The following is a 12,834-nucleotide window of genomic DNA, read 5'->3' on the forward strand; positions in this document are numbered from 1 at the left end:
TCCACTGCGCCACCTAGCTTCCCCAAGGACCTAGCAGTATTTCTGGTGTGTTTTCTAATGTTCTTCCTTCAGTGTACTCTATGGCCTCTTCTAAATACAAACTCTGCTTTCATTCTCTTTATTTTTATTCCTGGCACCTAGCCCGATACCTGACCCATTCTGGGTGCTTAATAAATACTTGCTTGATTGATTAGAAGGTGCACATCACTGTGTCCTTGCAGCAGATCTTTGGTCCTTCCCAATTATCTTCATAATGTACTAAAAACTAACTTTAGAAACAATCTAGGCCGTCCCACCCAACCCCCACTTTGTAGAGACTGATAACCTGAAGAGGGAGTGACTTGCCTAAGGTCACACAGCCAGCCACTGCTGAGCATTCCTATGGCCTTTCATGCTTTTGAGTGTTTATCCCAAGCAGCAAGGTTTTGTTTTGTTTTAATGCTCCAGACTGTGTCCTAAGCCCCCCATTTTGGTTTTCCTGTAAACTCTCTTGCCATTTCGGGTTAGTTTTGATGTGTAGGTGCTTCCAGCAAGCGTGGTTTAGAAGTCAAGTGCAACAGCTTTAGTTGGTCTAAGTTTTTGGGCTCCACAGAGAGCTAACCGGTGGTAGTAACTTCCTTGGGATGGTTGAAGGCAGCTGGTAAGAGTCTTCCCATTTTTAACTCTAATAGTACACAAACAGTGTAGCATAGTTGATGATGAGCTCCAGCTAGGTTCAAGCCCAGGCTCTGACCCACCCTGGCTATGAGACTGTGGGCAAGTCCCACTATGCCAGTGAAATCCCTGGTCCCGGTCCTGTCTGGATTCCTATCCTAGTCTTTTATCACCACACATGAATAATCAAGTATATTCTGTGTAGAATGGCATGTGAAAGGTATAATGCCATTCTTGGCTTGTGCATTTGGCCACGTCATATTAGAATCATGGGATTTTGTCATCATTCAAGAGTAGTAATAGTCAATTTTGTTCATCAGCTATTTCACTTGCCTTTCTGATGATTTAAACAATTATAAAAATTCCTCTACATATGGATGCTTTCTTATAATTGTAGAAAACAGTTATTTAGCAGTTGTACTTTAGAGTTGGAACTGAAGACTTTGTCTGTACTCCATGGCATCCCTAGTTTAGTACCTTGGGGTTGGAACTGTAAACCTTGTGTAAATGTCTCTAGCCTAAGTGACTCTCTGTTGTGGGCCCTTCATTGTGTCTTCCCTTATTAATGAGACCATGATTCTGCAGAACTGCTTCTATCCCCACAAGGCAATTTTTTTTTTACTAGAAAAAATGATCAGACATAAAGTGTTATTCAGAGTGGATGCAGGCTGGTATTCTCATAAATATCCCACAGGTGGCTAGGTGTGTTTCAGTAAGCTCCAGTGACCTCTTAGCCTTTGGTCTCAGAACTCAGTTCACACCTTGATGAGTTTTCCTGTGTATGGAAAGACTTTTCTTACCTATTCTTCTGCCATTTCTACCTAAGGACTTTTTGGTTGGTCATCAAGATGTGAAATTTGAAAGCTCTGGTTGGTTCATATTGATTTAAAATTTAGGGATATTGACATCAGAAAACAAAGCAGCAGGGCATCATTGATGAGAAAGGAGTGTCCATTGTTTCTGGGATAAAATGCAATGAAATTCTTGCGGCCAAATTCAGAAATGCCTCCAACTGTGATTATGATGATGCTTTTGGCAAGATCCTTACCTTGTGCTGAGTCAGGCCCTGGGAATGGTTTATGACCTTTATGACAACAGAAAGAAGTCCTTGGAAAGTGTGTCTTGGTGGCTCTCGAAGTAACCATGTTGCTTTGTACATTTCCCCGTCTGAATACAGCTAAAAGTGCCCATGGCCGACAAGCCTGGGAACACAGTGAACTTCCGAAAGCTGCTGCTGAACCGCTGCCAGAAAGAGTTTGAAAAAGACAAAGCAGATGACGATGTCTTTGAAAAGAAGCAGAAGGAGCTGGAGGCGGCCACTGCGGTGAGTATTGTCACCAGTGAGAACAGCCCCTACCGTCGACAGGCTCGTGGCAGTGATGCCCTGTGGGTCGGGGCTGCACGTGGGGAGTGGACACAACACGGTGTCATAAAGGGGTGTTTTCTAGTTTTTTATAAAGAAGAGGTTTAGCAGGGACATAATTGTCCTATTCAACTCTCTGAAGACCTCTCATAGAGAAAAGGGATTAGACTTATTTTGTTGAGTTCCAAGGGCAGGACGAGGTCCAGGAAATTTTCAGGGGGGTAGATTTTATATCCATTGCAAATGTCCAAAGGTGATTTGGGCTCCCTGGCATGCAGTGTTTGCTTCCTCATTACTTTTAAGGGCAGATGTTCATCGAGCATGGAGTAAGAGAATGAACTATATATGATCTGTTGAGTTCCTTCTAGCTTTCCAGATGAGTGACCCGTCCACCAAATGCCTAGTTTGCTCATTTCGGGAGTGAGCACAGAAGGTTTGCAGTACAAAGGCTCTTAGCCCCCAGGGTTAGGTTCTGATCATTCACTGTGGCTTCCCTTGTCATGAGCTCTGTCCTCCCGTCCTACTCTAGCCCGAGGAGAAGACGAGACTTCATGATGAACTAGAGGAAGCCAAGGACAAAGCCCGGCGAAGGTCCATTGGCAACATCAAATTCATTGGAGAGCTTTTTAAACTCAAAATGCTAACGGAGGCCATCATGCACGACTGTGTAGTGAAACTGCTAAAGAACCACGATGAAGAGTCCCTTGAGTGCCTCTGCCGCCTGCTCACCACGATCGGCAAAGACCTAGACTTTGAGAAAGCAAAGGTAAAGGAAGAACTGGCACCTAACAGTAGAACATGGGATTTCTTTCCTCAAGGAGTCCTTCCACAGTGTGCTTGATAATTTATGCCCATTTTTCTTTTTTTTTTTAATTCAATTTTATTTCTTCTTAATTAAAAAGCATTTATTTTCTTTTCTTTCCCACCTATGCTCAACCCTGAACAAAAGGAAAAAAGGAAAACAAAACTCTCATGACAAATATGTATTGCCAAGCAAAACAGATGTGCATATTGGCCACATCAAAAAATGTGTGTCTTGTTCTGTGTCTTGAATTAACCCTCCCCTCCCCACCGTATCCAGAGATGGGCAGTGAGCTTAACTATGGGTCCTCTGGAGTCCTGGTTGTCATTGTATCAATCACAACTCTTAAAAACTTTAAAGTGTTGTTCATGTTTACACTGTTGTTTTTACTGCTCCAATTATTCTCTCAGTTCTTAGAAAGCAATTTGGACCTACCACCAAAAGGTCACTAAAGTAGGCAGACTCTTTGACACAGAAAAATTTCTATGAGGCCTATGCCCCAAAGAGATCAAAGAAAGAGAAGAAGGACCCTTAGGTACAAAGGTGGCATCTCCCAGGGTGGCAAAGAACTGGAAATTGAGGAAGTACCCATCAGTCAGGGCCTGGTCTGAATGTAATGGAATGCTGTGCTGTAAGAAATGGCAGAAGTGAGGGTTCCATTTTTCTTTTCAATGGACCATAGAACCCTTCTTGTCATAAGCATGAGTACCTGAGAGCATCACCTCATGCTTGAGAGGACCCATGAAGGGCAATGTGGTGGTTGTTGAGTCTCAGAGGGATGTCTTTGGAGGCACTTGTGCAAGGCCTTTTGCCAGAGTGTCTTTGGGAGACTAGGGGGATCAGTGGAACCTAAATTTGTGTGACTGTTCCATGGCCTTCAGTTTATAAGATCTGGAGAATGTCATTTCTCAATATTGATCCTGTTGCATGCAGGAGAGAGTGTAGCACAGATGGGAAAAGTACTGCCACTGGTGTCAAAGGACCTGGATTCAAATCCCATATGTGTGACCTTGGGCACGTCCCTTCATTTCTCAGGGTCTCAGTTTCCTCACCTGTCAAAAGAGGGATTGGACCAGATGACATCTGAGCTTCTCTCCAGCACTAGAGCCACCTCCAGACCTATTGGCTAGGGTTTCCCAGTTTGGAGATGCCCATGCAGCCAGCAGTGGTCCACGTGGTATTCTCCTCTGTGGCACACTCTGCGGATGTTGGAGCATCAGGGTTGGGATAGGATTTACACAGTGTCTCTGCAGATACTGATGATTCTGTTTCTGACAGCCTCGCATGGACCAGTATTTTAATCAGATGGAGAAAATCGTCAAAGAGAGAAAAACGTCATCAAGAATCCGCTTCATGCTTCAAGATGTAATCGACCTGAGGCTGGTGAGTGGGGAAGCAAACCCTTTGCTCTGACTGCTTTTCAGGGCACGTTCTCATAGATGTAGTAATTGCTCAGAAACAACATACATGTTATTTTTAAATTATATTGATTCTTTTACCTAAAAAATAAAAATATCCTGAAAATTATGGGATAAGCAAGACCATATTTGAAATTAGAGTTTCCCTGTTCCTTTTCCTTTTGTCAGCTTCAGTGATTTCCCCCACTAGCACCACTTACCTCTAAAAATCTCCTCCTCCTTTCTTATCTTCCTTTCCTCACATTTTCCCTGAATATGTAGAATTATTTCTTCCAATAAAATATTTTCTTTGTTTCTAGCCCTAGAGTTGGTCCTTTCAACTCAGTCCATTAGACACAGTATCTGCTGTGTGCATGGTACTTTATGGGACATGGCAAACTTTTCAAAATCAGATTTGGCCTCAGAGATATAAGTACTCCTCACTTTGTTCCTTTGCAAAAGGCAGTAAAGAGGTACATGGATGTCGACTATTGAAGATAATATCATGTTTTTTAGATGTGTTGTTAGATTTTGATGAAGTTTTTTCCTCTTTTTTTTATGAGATAGCTCTCTGGATTAGGAAAAGAGAGGGATTGGGGGAGGGAAATGGAGGCGAGAGGAAAACAAAAGAATCAATAAAAATCCACTAAAAGAAAAGCACAGTGTGAGCTCTTTGAGGGCAGAAACTGTTTTTGCCTTTCTTTGTATCCATAGTACTTAGCACTTAGCATAGTGTGTGGTCCTAGTAGGTGCTTAAAAATGCTTTGTTGATTGACTGAGACCCAAGTACATGCATGAAGGGGAACAGGTTGAAAAAATTCTTTGTCCAGGCCACCAACACCCTCATCGTGTGATATGTCCTTGACATCTGCTGTATTCTTGCCTTATTTAGAGGTTTCTGGATTCTAAGAATTGAAAGAATCCTAAAACTTCCATTTTCCCAGTATCTGGAAGCCACTTCCTAAAGGACTCACTGTGTTGAACTTATTTACCAGCTGCCCATCCATGTCTCCTAAGTATCTCCTGACTGATCTGCCCACCCCACACACCTGCCTTGTCCAAGGCCGACTCTTTCAGGGCTCTTTCATTCTTGTTCCACACTGCTGTTTGAAGATCTTCTTTCATCCTCTCTCTCCTTATCTCAAGCAGTCCAGCTATCCCAAGAAATACACCAAAACACTCTCTTTCACCCCAGGTTAATCTGGTGAATCCCAGAGTGGTTAAAGTTCTCAAAAACCAGTCTCACCCACAGCCTGAAAAAGAGCCCCTCCTTCATGCTTCTATTGATTTCATTTCCCCCGTAAGTATTCTCTTCTCCAAGATAAACACACCCAAATCCTTAGCTTGAGTACTTCTATAGTGTAACTTTGAATCATTTCACCATCTTGATGGCCCTCTCTGGAAGCACTCCAGCTTATCACCGTCCCTATTAACCAACATGAAAAGTCTTCCCTCTGACACCAGAAGTAAAGAGTGGAGCTAGGAAAAGAGAAGGAGGGAGATAGCTCTTAAAACTGTAAAATTTTGTTTAGAGTCCACATCCAGAGAAGGAACTGTGGAGTTTGAATGCAGATGGAAGCGTGTGATTTTCTTTCCTTTCCTTTTCTTTTCTTTTATTGTTTTATTTTGTTTCTTCTTTCTTGTGGTTCTTCCCATTAGCTCTAATTCTTCTATACATCACGACTAATGTAAAAATATGCTTAATATGAATGTGTAGTTAGAGGCTGTATCAGATTGCATGCCATCTTGGGGAGGGGGGAGGAGAGAAAGGGGGAGAAAATTTAAAACTCAAAATCTTACAGTGGAAGTGAATGTTGAAAACTAAAAACAAATTAATTAATAAAAAAATTTTGTTTAGAGTAATTGGTAAGCATCCTGAAATTCCCCTGAGAGAAAAAAACAACCAACCAGGTCCACAGAAAGAATTTAGATTTCTGTGTTTAAACTCTATTAGCTTTTTAAGCACTACTACTTGTGAGTGCAGAATTGAAATCAGAAGACATAAAGAAGTTGCTGGTATAACTTTTTCATAGTTAAAAGAATAAAATATCAATTTTATCAATAAACAGAAGTTGGACATACATGGGAGAATGTTGTACCCTTAAATAGGTGAATAAAGATGTTAGGGGAGTTTGTTTTGTCATGTACCTCAAGGCATCTAAAGGAACAGTTCATGGGATGCTTGTTCATCTCCCATTATAGACCTACCATGAAGATAAATGCAACTAATGTGCCATCCTACATAGAGGAAGAATTTAGAGGAAAATTTTTTTGAAGAATTTAGGATCCTCCAAACCAAATAAACATACCTTGAGACTCAGCAGATGATGAAAATATTAATGTAAGCATGGGAGACAGCAGAGAAAATTATTTTGGAACATTTGGTTCAAGATCAATAAATGGAAGAGGCCAACACTAATGGACTATTTAGAAGACAGACACATTCATCATGAATGTTTTGTTCAACAAGAGAATCATAAAACATTGGATGAGGCAAACACTGAATGACATAAAAAATTAACTTGGCTATCTTTAACAGACATTTAATAGCTTGCCTTGGGCATAGAATTCATTTTAGCATCATCTCTTCATCACTCCTTAATTAGGCAGAGCAGCTATAAAAGTAAATACCAAATAAGAAGAAAGGATAAAAATGTGATGAATTACGCTTCATTACTATAGACATCCACCCTCACTGGGTTTAAAAGGCTGAAAAAAAAATGATGAATGGACAAAACTTGACTCTTAACAATGTTTCTTTAAGAAATTTAACCAACTAGAGTTGTGAGCTGATTCAACAGTTTTGGAGAACAATTTGGAACTGTGCCCAAAGGGCTATAGAAATGTGCATACCCTTTGACCCAGCAATAGCACTTCTGGGGCTATATCCCAAAGAGATCATACAAATGGGAAAAGGACCCACATGTACAAAAATATTTATAGCAGCTTTTTTTGTAGTGGCAAAGAATTGGAAATCAAAGGGATGCCCATCGATTGGGGAATGGCTGAACAAGTTGTGGTATATGAATGTAATGAACTACTGTTGTGCTATAAGAAATGATGAGCAAGCAGACTTCAGAAAAACCTGGAAAGACTTGTATGGACTCAAAGTCTTATAGTGGAAGTGAATGTTGAAAACTAAAAACAAATTAATTAATAAAAAAATTTTGTTTAGAGTAATTGGTAAGCATCCTGATGCTGAGTGAAATGAGCAGAACCAGGAGAATATCGTACACAGTAACAGCAACATTGTGCAGTGATCAATTTTGATAGACTTAGCTCTACTTAGCAATACAATGATCCAAGACAATTCCAAAAGATTCACGATGGAAAATTCTGTCCACATCCAGAAAAAGAACTATGGCGTCTGAGTGCAGATCAAAGCATACTATTTTCTCTTTTTTTGTTATTTTTTCTTTCTCTTGGTTTTTCCCTTTTGTTCTGATTCTTCTTTCATAACATGACTAATGTGGAAATAGGTTTAACATAAGTGTATATATATAACTTCTATGTGATTGCTTACTGTCTTAGGGAGTGGGTTGGGTAGGGAAGGGAGGGGGAAAAGTTTGGAACTCAAAATTTTACAAAAACAATGTTGAAAACTATCTTTGCATGTAATTGGAGAAAAAGTACTATTAAGGGGAAAAAAAAGAAATTTAACCAATGAAGAACAGTAGCTAAAACAGGAAAGCTTAAAGAAATTAAGAACTGCCTTGTTGATCAAATGTTTAATTTCCTTAACAAGTGGAGTTGTGTGGAAGCCCAGCACACTCTCAGCATCAAGTACAAGTTCATTGGTCATCTGTGGGGGAACATCTTAAAACTTGGGAGAAGACTTGCCCCAGTTTCTTCTGAGATCAATTGAGAAGAAAATGACCCTCTCCTTAAGGTCCAAATGAATGAATGAATGGCTGATAGTATTCATTTCTAAAATTCAAAGGAAAACAACAAGGAGAATCAAAATGAAACAGATCTGTTTTTATTTTTAATCATGATCTATTCTCATCAACAATGATAGTGAAATGGCCACATTTGTATTTGAGAAAGACTCAAGTTCAAATCCCATCTCTGATGCTTACCATGTGACTTTGGCAGTGTGACCTGGGGCAAATCTCGTAACCTCCAGGGGCCTCATGTTTCCTTATCTGTAAAGTGAGGGAGTCAAATTTAGATGGCTTTTTCAATTCCTTTCCAACTCCATGATTCTAGAAATTGAAGCTGTAAAAAGCAGCTGGATATGACCAAATAATTGCTAGCATTTACATGGCCCTTTAAAGCTTATAAAATGTTTTATGTTATCTAATTTGCATACAAATGAGATCAGTGCTGGAGGTGACGATATGCTGGACCTACAGTTGAGTGGGGATCTGGAGATTGAGCAGGATTTTATATGGGAAATTGCCCATTGAAGGCTCCCTAAAGTCCATCTCTTTAACAGCACTGTTCTCAGAACTCTCTATGGCTACTCATGATTCGTGATAAACCGTAATCTCGTAGCAATCCAAATTACAAAGAACCCACAGGACGCAGTTTAGTATGTAACGAATGATGGGTAACTCATATGTAAGAAGTAGTGTAAAAGGGACATAATTAATCAGCAAAGGTTTTAGGCCTGGCTTGTACTAAGTTTAAGACCGTAACAGATGGATAGCTCAAGTGGCTTATTGATTGCCCCAAGATGTTAAAAGAACCAGAGAAAGGCTTCTGATATGTTGGCTGGATTTACAAAAAGACATGGACAAGAATCACAGAGAATGAAAAGGCTATAGAGGGCTATGATCTGCATTGGCAAAAAAGTCTGAGATCCACCTTGCTTCACCTTCTCACATTTTGTTGCAGGTCTCTCCTGGCTCACCCTCAATCTTCTCATTTTGTAGAGAAGAGGCCCCTGAGGGTTAGGGTTGTTCATGGCTACCCAGAGCAATGGCGGAGCCAGAACCAGAACTAGAGCCAAGTCCCTGGTCTCCTAGTGCAGATATTTTTAAGCCTTATCTCTACCTCTTTACTCCTTTCATAGTGCAATTGGGTGTCCCGAAGAGCAGATCAAGGCCCCAAAACTATTGAACAGATTCACAAAGAGGCCAAAATTGAAGAGCAAGAAGAACAAAGAAAGGTCCAGCAGCTCATGACCAAAGAGAAGAGAAGACCAGGTAATTTTTAATGGAAGGAGAGAACCCAGTGTTAGAGGAATTCTGTCTGGGAGGGAGAGAGATTTGTAATGGTTTTTTGTTTGGAACAGGAATTGGGTGCAAAGGCCATAAGGGGATTGGTTTTGGAGTATGAATTGAGTAGATAAATATCATCTAATCATCTAGAATATTTAAGAAGGAAACACACATACCAAGTATGGAGTGTATGAACAACTTGGTGGTGAGAACCACAGGCTTAGAGTTCAGTAACTGACTTTCAGCCCCAGCCCTGCTACTCATTGGTGGTCTTTAATTTCTTCTTTAAAATAAGGCTTGACTACTCCTTGCAGGACCTTCCTCGAAGCCAGCAGATGTTCATTTTGGGGACATTTGGCATTAGTCTATATCATGTCTGTAGATGGCCTCCATCTAAGGCAGGGGGGCCATTGCACATAGGCTTCCCTGCACTTGTATCTTGAATGTTAAAACCTTCAGAGGCTTGTTGTAAGGCTCAGCTCCATCATGTTTATAAAGTGCTTTGTAGCGGTCGTTGCTGTGTTTTCATTACACAGAGTTTCCAAGTCAGCCAGTTAGTTGACTGACCTTTGTAAAGCATCCGTTGTGTGCTCAGCACAGTGCTCTGATGGGGGTTGTGACTCACTATGCCTGTTTTTGTAGGTGTTCAAAGAGTGGATGAAGGTGGGTGGAACACTGTGCAGGGGGCCAAGAACAGCCGTGTGCTGGACCCCTCCAAATTCCTCAAAATCACCAAGGTAAGCCTCATCTCTTAAAAGTGCTTTAGAATCATTCTGAATGCTTTATAGGAACTTGTTTTATAGGAACCTTATTTACATAGCATCGTTAGAGAGATAGCCTCAAAGCCAGAAAGACGTGGATTCTCAAGCCCCACCTCTGTCATCTGCCAGCTGTGTGACCCCAGATGAGTCACTACACCTCTCAGTGGCCTGACGTTAAAAACAACATTGGACCCGAGTCTTGGCCCTGCTACTCACTAGCAATGTAGCTTTAAGCCTCTCTGATCCTCAGTTTCGTCATCTGTAACAGGGGAACAATACCTTACACTACTTACCTTAAAAGGGTTGTTGTGAAGAAAATGCGTTATGAGCTGTCATGATCCCCAGGGTTCTTTGCTTAGCTGACTGTTGTTATTTAATGTTATCATTTAACCAATGCCATGGATAAAGACATGTCTGAGTAGAAACCTTCATCAGATGTGGTAGTAAACAAGTGTCATGGTCTGAACGGCAAACCCTCCCAACAGGAATAAGGTTCTTGGGGCTTGGCCAAGACACTCTCCTGATAAGAGACAGTCATCATGGAGCTCCCACTCAGAACTGTGCTTGCACGGTCGGGGGGCCTGACTTTGGGCTCCTTTGGCATTGGCCTTTAAGAAATCCAGGCCACTTCTGTGGCATCCTCAGGTATTAGAAGAAGACTTTAGTGGGCATTGAAAGCGTTTAAAACTAACAATGTAGGCAAAAGTAATCCCTGGATAGAGACAGTGGAGCAAAGGAGCACCTTCTTCCTTGAACAGTGCTCAAGGATTTGTGAGTCCATATGTTAAAATATTTTTCCTTTAATGGAATTTACACTATTGAGATCAGAAAAGTATTATTAGTGACATCTGTAGATGGAGAATGAAGCACGGAGTCATGGAGTCAGGGGGCCTAGGGGCTGATGCTTGGCAGCTGCGGGCCCATAGGCCTGGTCACCTTCTTTCTCTGGGCCTCCGTCTTCTCTCTGTGAAACTCAGGGTCATGGGGAAGATGGCTTTGTATTTCCTAAAGCCTCATGTGGAGGTAGGATGGACCAGTGGAAGCATAGGTGTTCCTGGAGGGCAGGCAGGTGCCCAGATAGGCATCCTGCTTTGGATGGATAGAAAGAGGTGTGGCTGAGGAGGCCACCGAGTTCACACTTTGCCCCTGACTCCTTGTAGGACCTTAGGAAGTCACTTCCCCTCTGTGAGCCTTAGTTTCCTCATCTGTAAATGATGGGCTTGGACCATGTAACCTGTGATGATGCCATGATAAAAATGTGAGTGATGATCATTATCATGGTTACTGGTTGTGTTATGTAAAATGGGGTGCTGAAATGTGTTCAGACCTCTAGACCTCTCTTCACCCAAAGACTGGTTATAGGGTGAAAGTGGGGAGACTCTTGGTCTGCCATAGCCAGAATTCTAACCCTTCTCCTTCCCTGTGTCCTCATTCATTGCATGCTCACTTTCCCCTCACGCAGAATGCTGCTTAACTGTGTCTTTACCTGGTGTTTGGGTGACTTGTGTTTTTGTTTTCTCTATTTTCATGTGTCTTACAACCCTATGTAGTAGTAGCTAATAAGTGTTCATTTTGGGGAGAATTTGGTGTTGGTCTTCAATGTAGTGAGTGCATAGGGCCTCCATTTAAGGCTGGGCGGGGTGGGGGGGGGGGGCATTGTAAATAAGTTCCCCTGCAACTTGATCTCAAGCGTTAGAACCTTGACCACAGGCTTGGCTTCTTTTGGTTGCTGCCCATGTTCAACTAAGCTCCCTTGTGTTCCAGCCTACAATAGATGAGAAGATTCAACTTGTGCCTAAAGCCCAGTTGGGCAGCTGGGGGAAAGGCAGCAGCGGGGGAGCAAAAGCAAGTGAGACGGGTAAGTGGCGGGAACTTGGGAAGGGTTCTCAGGCCCATTCTTGTTAGTCACCCCAAGAAGAAAGCAGTGATCCTCAGGACTCATGGACTAATCAAGAGCTCCACTTGGGCTATTGTCAGGCTTGGCAGGGGAGGTTGTCACCAAATTATGGGAATTGTCCCACTGCCTGCATTCCAGTTCAATCCCACAGTCTGTTGGAGGCCCCACTCCTTCCCTTCAGTCCTCACAAGTTACCTTGTCCCTTCTCTCATTCTGTGTTCCTTTGTAACCCTTCTTTAACCAGTACCACCATGCCCTCCCCACCCCTACTCCCATCAGTACCTGAGGAACAGAGTTCTAGTCAACATTCTCCACCCTCAATGCCTTAAGAGGTCAGACCCACTTTGGACAGCACTGTATTAACACTTCTCAAGTCCTTTTTGACTTTATTCTCACCATTTCCTAGAAAATCTGTCTCTTTCCTCTTTCTTCTCTCTCTCTCTCTCTCTCTCTCTCTCTCTCTCTCTCTGTGTGTCTCTCTCTCTCTCTCTCTGTGTCTCTCTCTCCCCCCCTCCCTCTCTACCTCTCCACACACACACCCACCCTCTACCTCTTTTCCACCTATCCATCCTTCAGAACTCCCAGCTCAAGGGCTTCTTCCCTTCCCTGATCCCTCCCTCTGAGATGGAATGATATTTCCAACTGTCACCCTCTCTCATACCTCCTATATTGTCATGGGAAGGCAGGAAAAGGGATGAAAAATAAACATTTATGTAGAGCTTTCTACATGTCAGGCACTGTGCTAAGCACTTTTTTACAAGCATTATCTTATTTGATTATACTTTTATTATTATA

The 12,834-nt window shown here is 42.0% G+C and overlaps 1 protein-coding gene across 5 annotated transcripts in view; it reads left to right on the forward strand.

Annotated features, from left to right (window-relative positions):
- The window catches only part of EIF4G3 (eukaryotic translation initiation factor 4 gamma 3), a 240,781-nt gene that overhangs the window by 198,695 nt on the left and 29,252 nt on the right, over positions 1-12,834 (forward strand). For all 5 annotated transcript variants that reach the window (XM_027841348.1, XM_027841345.1, XM_027841344.1 and 2 more), the window contains 6 exons: positions 1,832-1,978; positions 2,547-2,783; positions 4,098-4,202; positions 9,234-9,366; positions 10,024-10,118; positions 11,907-12,000. In XM_027841348.1, the coding sequence (XP_027697149.1) occupies positions 1,832-1,978; positions 2,547-2,783; positions 4,098-4,202; positions 9,234-9,366; positions 10,024-10,118; positions 11,907-12,000 (811 nt within the window). The remainder of the gene's footprint in view (positions 1-1,831; positions 1,979-2,546; positions 2,784-4,097; positions 4,203-9,233; positions 9,367-10,023; positions 10,119-11,906; positions 12,001-12,834) is intronic.

The sequence above is a fragment of the Vombatus ursinus genome, unplaced genomic scaffold, assembly GCF_900497805.2.
Source record: "Vombatus ursinus unplaced genomic scaffold, bare-nosed wombat genome assembly UNPS02014859.1, whole genome shotgun sequence".
Taxonomy (NCBI): Eukaryota; Metazoa; Chordata; class Mammalia; order Diprotodontia; family Vombatidae; genus Vombatus; species Vombatus ursinus.